General features: G+C 45.9%; 1 protein-coding gene across 1 annotated transcript; it reads right to left on the reverse strand.

Moving 5' to 3' along the window:
* Nucleotides 1–7,357: 7,357 nt before the first annotated feature.
* LOC307037460 (extracellular calcium-sensing receptor-like) lies at nt 7,358–11,089 on the reverse strand (the record flags this gene model as incomplete). Its single annotated transcript, XM_079678344.1, has 6 exons — nt 7,358–8,265; nt 8,725–8,848; nt 9,052–9,279; nt 9,449–10,243; nt 10,378–10,675; nt 10,857–11,089. 6 exons carry the CDS (start codon nt 11,087–11,089, stop codon nt 7,358–7,360), a joined length of 2,586 nt encoding a protein of 861 aa, XP_079534470.1.
* Between the last annotated feature and the right edge of the window lie 987 nt (nt 11,090–12,076).

Raw genomic sequence — 12,076 nt, forward strand, 5'->3', positions numbered from 1 at the left:
GGGAGCAGCAATAACCGTCAAATAATAATTCAGACAGGGGAGCTCCGCACCCCCTGCCTGCCGCTAGGGGGTGCTGCAGCGCCCTCAGCACCCCCCTTCCCGCGCCCATGCAATCAGATATATTTCTGGGTCTCTGTGTAGAATATTCTTCAACCAAGGTATTAAATATCCTTGATAGAATGCCCTGGCCGTTGCATTGAATGAGAGCGTACCTTTGGATTGACAGTTTGATCAACCAATCATATATTGATTTGCAGCCAATGGGCATATTCTTTCAGAGTTGTCCTCGGTTCCAGGGTATTCTAGAAAGCCCGGTAGTTCACTGGCTCGAGACAGAGGAACTAGATAAATGCCACGAAGCAATTCATATGCCGTTTTATTGTTTTTAATGTTGAAATGGAAAGTGCAACAGTTGAAGATGATGTTGTTGCGAATTGTTGTGAGTACCATTTTCAAGACGACAATTCAGGGAAAAAACGGACATTATAACGGCGGGGGGCGCGGCAGCGGAGGGTGTGTGTGTGTCTACAGAAGGTCCAGTTGTGATAGACACGATTCACCACTGACATGCACACATTGTGAAACAATACCAATATTATAACGTTGGTAAATGTTCCATCACTTAGAGCTCTCAAGTCTCACGCATTTGGCGTGAGACACACGCATTTCACTCCATTCACACGCTCACACCTTGTATTACTCACGCAGAGAATTATTTCCAGGGTACTGCCCACCAAGTTGCACCGCAATTTTGTAAACAAACAAGGCTTGTTTGAGACGCGTGCACCCCACGAGCACCCCCCCCCCCCCCCCCCCCCCGGTTGACATTCGCGGTACAGAGGGCTTCATGGTTAGTTTGAGGGGAGCCAGAAGTTGGAGTACCAAACACCGCTGCCAAGATCTCACTCTGAACTCTGTTCAAAACTTGAGAGCCCTGCTTATATTTTTCACTTGTATCTCATTGTGAAGTTCCTGTCAAAGCCTAACAGTATGGTCTTTACTAGGAATGATTTGATATCTAACCTAATTGCTTCCAAAGGTTTAAAAACACAAGCATACACTTAAAGTATGAGTCTTTCTTTCTTTACTCCAGGGTAGAAACTTTTTTATCGAAAGTTAACATCATGGTCAAATCCTCCAGGGCATAATTATGATTATCATGATGCAAGTTTCCAGTATAGGCTGAGGGGACAGGTGTGGAGGCAGGCTGGGGACACTGTGAACTTCAGAGGAAGTTTGTTAAAGCGCTTCGAGTGGAAATAGCCTGAGGTTGATCTGAAGCAAATTAGACACCAGTGCCAGTGCAGCTCTCAGTATGTCCATAGTTCCACAGTTATTATAGATACTGTAGCCAAGTTTAACATTAGGGAGCATGTCAGGATTTTTGTTGATCTCAATGATAGCAAAAATCAATGCTTGAAAAAATTTGAATTCTCAAAACTTGAAGCTAGGGTGTTGTGAAAGATAGAACAAAATAATACATTTGTGTTAAGTCTCAAATACAGTACAATGAACATACAACGTAGAAAATATGCCTAACTGTTACGATATCTGAGAGGACCCAAACGCAGGACACGGCAAAGTGTTCAAAAAGGGTTTATTAGTGAACAAAAGGTGCGGGAAGGATAATCCGGCAGGAATGGCGAGGAAGTGGAGGCTGGTGACGACAACACGGCGGTCAGAGAATTATCCTGGAGCACAGGAAGAAAACACGTTAGCGTCAGAACATCCAGAAATAAGGTAGCTGATAATGCTGAGTAGCCTGGAGGTTTACCACTGTGGTTTAACAACGATCTGGCGCCGACAGGTTGTGGAGCCTCTGCTGATATGCCGTTGTAGATGGCTGATGAGAATCAGGTGTGAGGGTGAACAGCTGATTGCAGCAGGTGAGCCGGGAGCCAGAGTGACAGCCACCACGCCCACACAACAGGCAAAGGGAAAACATCCCCAAGGAGGCGGCTGGAAATGGACAGCCACCACAGTACCCCCCCCTTAAGGGACGCCTCCAGGCGGCCTACCTGGTCTACCAGGTCTACCAGGGTTATCCCGGTGGAAGTCCCGTACCAGGGACGCGTCGTCGATGTTTCGCCGGGGAACCCAAGACCTCTCCTCCAGGCCATAGCCCTCCCAATCCACGAGATATTGGAATCCCCTTCCACGGCGACGAACGTCCAACAATCGCCTGACGGTGTAGGTTGGGTGACCATCGATGATGCGGGGGGGTGGGGGAAGAGTCACTGGAGGAGACAAGGGGCTGCTGGCAACAGGTTTTAGCAGAGAAACATGAAAAGTAGGGTGAACCTTCATGTGTGGGGGAAGCTTGAGCTTGACTGCAGATGGGTTAACAACAGAGTCGATGATGAAGGGGCCGACATAACGTGGCGTGAGTTTTTTAGACTCTGTCTTGAGTGGGAGGTCTTTGGAGGAAAGCCAAACACTCTGACCTGGTAAGTAGTTGGGGGCCGGGGTCCTGTGACGGTCTGCGATGAGGCGGTTGCGGGCAGCGGAACGGAGCAGGGCGGCTCGGGTGTCCTTCCACACCTTACGACAGCGTCGAAGGTGGGTCTGAATGGAAGGAACAGCAACTTCCTCTTCCTGTGCTGGAAACAGGGGTGGTTGAAAACCCATGGCACAATGAAAAGGTGAAATACCTGTGGCTGCATTTGACAGGGAGTTGTGGGCATATTCGATCCATGGCAGATGTGGGCACCATGAAGAGGGGTTCCTGAAAGCCACACAGCGGAGAGCCGCTCCCAGGTCCTGGTTGGCCCGTTCCGTTTGCCCGTTTGTTTGAGGATGATAACCCGACGACAGGCTCACCGATGCTCCCAGAGCCCGACAGAAGACTTTCCAAACGTGGGAAATGAACTGGGGACCCCGGTCAGAAACGATGTCGATGGGGATTCCATGTAGTCGAACAACGTGGTTGACCAGAAGATCTGCAGTCTCTCGGGCTGTGGGAAGCTTGGGGAGAGCAACAAAGTGTACCATCTTGGAAAATCTGTCCACAATAGTTAGGATGATGGTATTACCTTGTGAGAGTGGAAGTCCAGTAACAAAATCCAAGGCCACATGCGACCAAGGGCGACTAGGTACTGGCAGCGGGCGAAGCAGACCAGAGGGAGGTTGGTGGGAGGACTTGGCGCGGGCACATACTGTACAGGCAGCAACAAAGACCCTGGTGTCTTGAGCCATGGAAGGCCACCAGAACCGCTGTCTGAGGATAAACAGTGTGCGATGGACACCAGGATGACACGAGAGACGGGAGGCGTGTGCCCACTGCAGGACCTTGGAGCGGACAGAGATAGGCACAAAGAGATTATTAGCTGGGCAGTTACCTGGGTTAGGCTGCGCCCGCTGAGCCTCCTTAACAAGTGACTCAATCTCCCAAGTAACAGCCGCTACCATGCAGGAGGCAGGCAGGATGGTGTCTGGACCGGCAGCTGGTTCTTCGGAAGCAAACTGGCGAGAGAGAGCGTCCGGCTTGAGGTTCCGTGACCCTGGGCGGTAGGTAAGGGTGAATGAGAAGCGACCGAAATACAGAGCCCATCGAGCCTGACGGGAGTTAAGGCGCTTGGCAGTTTGGATGTAAGCCAAGTTTTTGTGGTCTGTCCATACAATAAAAGGGAGCTCAGCTCCCTCCAGCCAGTGTCTCCACTCCTCTAGGGCAAGTTTGACAGCCAGCAGCTCTCTGTTACCCACGTCATAGTTTTTCTCAGCTGGAGTGAGGCGGCGGGAGAAAAAAGCACAAGGGTGTAATTTTTGGTCTCTTTCCGAGCGCTGGGAAAGAACTGCGCCTACCCCGGTGTTGGAGGCATCAACCTCCACAACGAACTGGCGAGAGGAATCAGGGTGGATGAGCACAGGGGCAGTGGTGAAGAGTCTCTTTAGCTCCGAGAAGGCTGCATCGCACTCTGGGGTCCAGGAAAAGCCAGTTGTAGGGGAAGTGAGTCTGGTTAAAGGGCCCGCCACTCTGCTGTAGTCTCTGATGAAGCGCCGATAGAAATTGGCGAAACCAAGAAACTGTTGAAGCTGTTTCACTGAGGTTGGTTTTGGCCACCCTGCCACTGCTTGGATCTTCTCAGGGTCGGCCCTAATCTTTCCTCCCTCAACGATGTAGCCCAGGAATGAGACTGTGTTGACATGGAATGCACATTTCTCCGCCTTCACAAAGAGTCTGTTTTCCAGGAGTCTCTGCAGCACCTGCCTGACATGGATAATGTGTTCCTCCTGGTTACGAGAGAATATAAGGATGTCATCCAAGTAGACGAAAACTGATCGGTTGAGGAGGTCACGGAGCACATCGTTAACCATCGACTGGAAAACTGCTGGGGCATTCATCAGTCCAAAAGGCATTACCAGATACTCGAAGTGACCGAGTGGTGTGTTAAAGGCCGTCTTCCACTCGTCCCCTTCTCGGATTCTGACGAGGTGGTAGGCATTGCGGAGATCCAGTTTGGAAAAAATTGTGGCTTCCTGGAGGGGTTCAAAGGCAGAGTTGATGAGGGGTAATGGATATCTGTTTTTTACAGTGATGGTATTAAGACCCCTGTAATCAATGCAGGGCCGCAGTGAGCGGTCCTTCTTGGACACGAAGAAAAAACCAGCTCCGACCGGGGAGGAGGATGGGCGGATGACACCGGCAGCCAGGGAGTCATGGATGTAACTCTCCATGGATTTCCTCTCAGGGCGAGACAGGTTGAACAGACGGGAGGAAGGCAGAGGGGCCCCGGGAAGAAGGTCAATGGGACAGTCGTAGGGTCGATGAGGGGGAAGAGAAAGAGCTCGCTGTTTACTGAACACTTCTCCCAGGTCATGATATTCAGTGGGGACAGATGACATGTCAGGCGGCTCGATCTTGGGTGGTGGAGTGGCGGTCTCTGCAGGCGGTAGGGCAGACTGCAGGCATGAGGATAGACAAAAACAACTCCAACTAAGGATTTTGCCAGTTACCCAATTAATCTGGGGGTTGTGTGTTCTTAACCAGGGATGGCCCAACACTATGGGGGCATGAGGTGAGGAAATTAGGTGAAACTGAATAACCTCACGATGGTTTCCAGACAGAATGAGGTTTACTGGCAAGGTGCGGTGAGTGACTTGGGCCAGGAATTTACCATTAAGAGCATTAGCATTAAGAGGTGAATCTAACACTTCGGAGGGAATTCCTGCCTGAACTGCAATATTAATGTCCAAAAAATTCTCGTCCGCCCCCGAGTCCACTAAAGCGAGCAGAGGTAGGAACTGTTGGTTGCAGCAAAGCACGGCTTCTAGCTGCGTTCTGGGTCGGGGGTTGAGAGAGGAGGAAGGGCTCGCCAGAATCCCCACACCTACTGACGAGCCTGACCTTTTGGCAGATTAGGACAGGAGGAAACGAGATGGCTGGTTTGGCTGCAATAAACACATTCCCCAGCCTGGATCCTTCTAGCACGCTCAGATGGTGAGAGGCGGGCCCTTCCCACTTGCATGGGCTCGTCTTCTGGGGGTGAGGCCGTGTAAGGAATCGGGAAGGATCTGGAGATTGGGGCAGTGGCAGTCCCAATTTGGGGATCAGGTGAGGAGTAGCTGGGATTGGGGTGATGGCTATTCCTATCCCTACGTCTCTCTCTGAGGCGATTATCAATCTTGATAGCTGTGGCAATTAAATTATCCAAGCTAACTGGATCATCCCTAGCAGCTAGCTCGTCTTTAATTGCTTCGTTCAGCCCCTGAAGAAAAATATCCTGCAATGACTCGTTATTCCAGCCTGAGTCTGCAGCAACTGTTCTAAACTCAACTGAAAATTCGGCTACACTACGGGAGCCCTGCCGGAGAGAAAGAAGGCGCCTGGAAGCGTCCCTCCCTCGTACCGGGTGATCAAAAACTTTTTTCATTTCGGAAATGAAAGTATCAAATGATAAGCAAATGTGTGGCTGGCTCTCCCTAACAGCTGTAGCCCAATCTAAAGCACTCCCCTTCAACAGACTCATTACGTATGCTACCCTAGCCCCATCTGTATGATAAGTACTGGGCTGCTGCTCAAAAACTAACGTACACTGGAACAAAAAGGCTCTACAAATCCCCAAATTTCCAGCGTATCGCTCCGGTGTGGGAATGACGGCCTCTCGTAGCTGATAGAGAGGTGCGGCAGGAGCGGGAGGAGGGGCTGCCGGCTGTGCAGCGGGCTGCGGAGGAGAATACTGTGTGGTGAGCAGTTCTACTTGCGTGCCGATCCTTTGCACGTTAGCGGAGAGGTTCCGGAGAGTCTCCACTACCTCACGGAGAACCACAGCGTGATGCCCCACGAGAGCGCCTTGACTGGCCAGGGCTTGGCTGAGTTCGTCCGCAGTCTTGGACTGGTGGCCTGTGTCCGCTGGGTCCATGCGGGCCAGATCGTTCTGTTACGATATCTGAGAGGACCCAAACGCAGGACACGGCAGAGTGTTCAAAAAGGGTTTATTAGTGAACAAAAGGTGCGGGAAGGATAATCCGGCAGGAGTGGCAAGGAAGTGGAGGCTGGTGACGACAACACGGCGTTCAGAGAATGATCCTGGAGCACAGGAAGAAAACACGTTAGCGTCAGAACATCCAGAAATAAGGTAGCTGATAATGCTGAGTAGCCTGGAGGTTTACCACTGTGGTTTAACAACGATCTGGCGCCGACAGGTTGTGGAGCCTCTGCTGATATGCCGTTGTAGATGGCTGATGAGAATCAGGTGTGAGGGTGAACAGCTGATTGCAGCAGCATCCCCAAGGAGGCGGCTGGAAATGGACAGCCACCACACCTAACAATACATACCTTTTACATTTCCGTACTCCTGGAATTTTCTGAATTGTGTTAATTACGTAATCTTACTGTGTGCAGAATAAAAAAATGCCTCCAATAACAAGGTCACCATCTTGGAACAGTTCAGGCGGTTTTGCTGAGTCTTGCAATCAGCACACAGAGTCCCCCTTCCCCATTAGCAGAACCAAAAGGAGCGGCCTCAGTTAGGACATTGCTGTGCTCTTCAGGTCACGCCAATCTGCTTGAGAGCTCATGACACCCCTTTATACACCATCAATAACAAGAAGGGCATTTTCCTGTTTGAAAATAAGTCTCAGGAGACGAGATGAAATTTAAGTTTAGTCAAATGTTTTATGCGGTACAATGTTGATTTTATTATTTGAATAACAATTTGGGCAATTAATCTGAAATCACATAGGAGATTGGTATTTTGGGTCTGCATATCATTTTATTCTTTTTTTATTTGCATATATACATATTGGTTTAAACTTGTATTCTATTAAAAGGAGTAATCTCCATATGCTAAGTTACACAGTAAAATAACTCACAGTTGGAAACAATAAAATAAACTAATATAATTGTAAGGTTCCATAATTATTTTAGGGCTCCCTTTCCCATTATATATTTTTTTGTATTCCTCTCTGGTTTGAGTAAGATGATATAACATTTTGGGATGAAAATACAAAACAGCAGTCCAAAACTGGAGGACAGAATAGCAAATATCTCTACAGCAACACTAAACTTTCCAGGAGAGCTTACATACGCTGGGATGAAAGTGATCCATACAGCGCAGAATATCAGCATGCTAAAGGTTATAAACTTGGCTTCATTAAAGTTATCAGGCAGTTTCCGAGCCAGAAAAGCAAGAATGAAACATAAAATGGCCAGTAGTCCTATGTACCCAAGTACAGACCAAAAGCCCAAAGCTGAGCCCAAAGCACACTCTAAGATTATTTGGTCTTTGAAGTCTTTAAAATTCTTAAAAGGAAAAGGAGGAGAAATTGTTAACCAGAGGATACATATCATTACTTGTATTAGAGTGAAACCCAGAACAGTTAGTTTCTGCTGGGCAGGCCCAAACCACTTCATCATATTACTGCCTGGAAGTGTAGCCCTGAAGGCCATTAGCACCACTATAGTTTTCCCCAGAACACAAGAGATACAGAGGACAAAGGTGATACCGAATGCTGTGTGTCGCAGCATGCAGGACCAATCTGAGGGCCGACCGATGAAGGTCAGAGAACACAGGAAACACAGAGTCAAGGAGAAGAGCAGCAGGAAGCTCAGCTCAGAGTTGTTAGCCCTGACAATTGGAGTTTTCCTGTATCTGAAGAAAATCAATGCCACAACAGCTGTGATGCATGTTCCAAATAAGGATGCTGCAGTGAGCAGCGCTCCCATAATCTCTTCATATGACAGAAACTCTGCCTCCTTCTTTACACAGGCATCTCTTCTTTCATTTGACCAGAACTCAGGGTGACACCGCACACAGGTGACAGAATCTGAAGAAAATAAAAATGTGGTAAACATTTTGTATAATTATTTTTTTATTTTGTATTTGTCCCTACGTTGCATATTTTCTAAGCATACAAGACAGTACAGCACATAATAAGTATATACAATGTGTTGCTTATTTGTACAATCACAAGTTCTTCCCAGCGATTTCTATGAATAATGAAATGATTTATTTTAGGTAGACTTGAAGTAGAAACATTTATTTTGCATTGGTGCTTTAACATAATGCATTAATCCTAAGGAAGACTTTTGCATATATTTATATGGCTGACTTCAGAATTCTGTCTCAGTATCTGTATATGTATCATTTGCAATGATTTGTTATGTAATGATATTGTGTTTTTTTCTTCTTAAAGGTCTGCATGGTTTTGAAATCCCCCCCAAAAAACACTGCAATTTCTTAAAATGAACAATACATGTTTTGTCTTGCATTCATGTAACTACACCTGTAATGTTGCTGATGTCTCCCTCTGCACATCTCATACAGTCATAGCAGCAGACAGGCATTCCTTTCTGGAGAACCTTGCGGCTTCCTGGAAGACATTTTTCACTGCAAACTGACACAGGCACCTGTGGGATCAAATTGACTATGAGAAGAAAGAAAAAGATCGGCCTTCACTTTGATTACTGTGTTGCCTTTGTATATTTCCATTTAAAATGTTTATGCATAACAAATACACATTATGACGTGCATGACGAACAGTGTCAATTTCATATTTATAATGAAAAAAATGAGTGTGATTAGCAACGACATTGAACTTAGAGTATTTTACCTGTTGGGAGTTCTGTGTCCAAGTTATAGACTCATTTTGCAGATGTAGCTGTTTGTTTTCTGGTAAAGATGCATCATAAAGGCCAACTGTGACAAACTCCACAATGTCATTTTCTCTTGGCTTCCAATTTATAATTTCATACTTTGCTGCTGGGTCTCCATTTTCATTGAAGTAAACCTCTTCTCCTTCCTTTGTTTTAAACTGAATAGTTCTTATGTGCTGTAAAATCTGAAAAACAAATATCCGTCAATGCAGAACATAATTTGAAGAATGTGTTGTGGTCCAAGTGTTTTAACAGCATGAGAGACAGCAAAAGTTTAATTTACGCTTTTTTAAACATGTTGCTTGTTGATGTGATTTGATGTAAAAACTTCAGTGACATTGGTGTTCAACTCACCGTAGATGGATCTAGCTGCACCTTGGTGTTACATGTTTTGTTACAGCTGAGGATAAAATGAAGTGCGTGGGCCGCAGCATACACTCCTTTATAGACATTGTTAAAGATAGGCATCAGAGACATATCGGTGAAGATGTTTTGCACTTCAGTCAAATCTTCACGTCCAGTACATTCTTTCTGATTTTTTGATGAAGACTTTGACTGCTTGAACTTACAATTAAATAACGTCTCATAAAACATTGTAAACATTTCATTACTAGATACATTGAGCGGCCTCACATCCAACATGAACTCCCTCATGCCACTGACATGTGCTTTGGGGATGGACAGGCCTATAGCACCGTCTAGAATGTGATGCTTATCCGAGGCTGCAATTTGTGAATCAAAGATCCAGCCCTCAGAGCCTACCCACTGGTACCCAGTCAAGTTGTGGTGAGAAAATTCATGTATTATCACATCCAAATCCATGCCGGAGAGGAAAGCAATGATCACCTTGGAAGTGGAAGCCTTGATAATGTCAATGATCTTTTGTATTTTGTCTGGTGGATCGGTTCTAAAGAAGGACACCGAGTACTCAAGACAGATGCCAAGCTGCTGGGCCGTTTCTGTGAATGTGGCCATACCGTTGTTTCCATAATCATCATTTGTTCTAATAGCTCCAACCCAAGTCCAACCAAAATGCTTAACCAGCTGTGCCAGGGCTCTGCTCTGGTAGTAGTCACTGGGTATTGTTCTGAGGAAGGATGGGTACTTGGATTTATCACTGAGACAGGCACAAGTAGCAAAGTGGCTGATCTAAAAGAAAAAAACAAGTTATATCCCAACGTAAAGATTCAGGATATAAAGTAGTTATACAGCCAACTACAATCCCTTTTGCTATACATAGTTGCAATAGTTGAATATTAATAATATCCAACAATCTTACCCACCATTGGAATATGAAAGGGTCCGATGGCAGTAGCCATAGCCATGCAGGGAGAGGAAGAAGGTTCTCCTATAATGGCCTGCACTTGGGCAGGTCTTGTACATGGTACTTCAGAGGGTTGTGATTCAACTTCATTACCATTTGCAAAGGCCAATGCAACCCTCACACTTTTGGCAATTGAGCCACAGGAATCATAGATCCTATAGCCCAGAGAGATGCCAGGCAATAGGTCTGTGCTGTTATTAATCTCCTCTACGGCAAATAGCATAGCCTGGGCAAACTGGAACCCTCTGAAATTCAAGCTTGATGCAAACAGTTAATAATAATTAGTCAAAACAATTCCATCCAGTAGAAAGAGTGGCACAGTACATGGAAGTATTTGATGATAAAATCAAACACAACAGGAGTATATCCTCATTTAAATATCCAATGTTATACCCTTTCAGAAATCTGAAGCAAAATATTGATATGGTATACTGTTACCTGGTGCATTGCAGTGGCAGTGGTTTGTCCATGTAGGAATCCCGTCTGTTCTTCCAGCTGCTGTGGAAAGAGAAGATTCCCCCCAACATTATGTCCCCATCCTTAAACATCTGAGGGATCTCAGGGTCCCCTCTCTGTGTGCACACTGGCTCCTCAGCCTGAGAGAAAGATACCATCAGCAACAGATGTAAGAGTGCCCATCCCTGCTCCGGCCAGCTCTGTGTGGATGACATACTATTTGAGTGAGACAAAACAATTCAGTGGCATCACATGAACCCCAATGTCAATTTAAATTGGGCATTTGTATTTATATATTGTGGAGAAACTTGTGAAAAAATAATGGAACGTTGATGTTTTATCTCTGTGGACTTGGGGGCAAAGGAAGGAGGCGCCAAACAGGAAAAGGGTTATTTGCCTTACCAAACTTACTGGTACTTGTGTGCTCTCGATTTATCTGCTAAAAAAATTAACTATTATTCAATTATTTCTCAAAAGATCATATCTTGAAACTTCTCTAACCAAAAATCCATGGAATTATTTCCTAGTTGCCTTTTATAGTTAAAGCCAGCTAGTGCTAGTGGAGGACGTTCTTCCTAGAAGAAAGCATTCACCATGCCATCTTTGCGGATGCACAGCCAGATCATCAGCAGGCCTTCTACACTGACAGCCAGCCAGATCAGTCTTCATTGACACCTAAAATCAGATGACCATCTCGTCCAAATCATCGGTTAGCCTACCTGACAGTTCCTGCACTGCTACTCTCACTAAACAAATAGAGCATTATTCATTTGCTAATGCACTTACACGTCAAAAAGAACATTCAAAGGTCAGAGGGTTGCACACCCTTTTTATTCCTCCAAATGAAGTAACTTTTATATAAACATGCACCAGTGGCGAACCGTCAGGGCCTTCAAGGTATTCAGAGAATACCCTGGAACACTTAACCCAAAAAAAATCGATTTAATTATATAAATAACACGTATGTAAAATGAATAAATTAGAATCGTATCTGTGTTGTTGATTTGAAATATTACAGTGTTATGTTGATTTGTTTGTCCTTCGCGGTCCATGCACCACGCATTTCAGTGGTTTTGTGTTAGAAAAAAAAAGTAACCAATCAGATCTTGTTCTGGGCCTCTGTGTAGAATATTCTTCAACCAAGGTATTCTATTTCCTTGATAGAATGCCCTGGCCGTTGTACTGAATGAGAGCGTACCTTT

This window comes from Notothenia rossii (assembly GCF_949606895.1).
Source record: "Notothenia rossii genome assembly, chromosome: 4".
In the NCBI taxonomy this organism is placed as follows: Eukaryota; Metazoa; Chordata; class Actinopteri; order Perciformes; family Nototheniidae; genus Notothenia; species Notothenia rossii.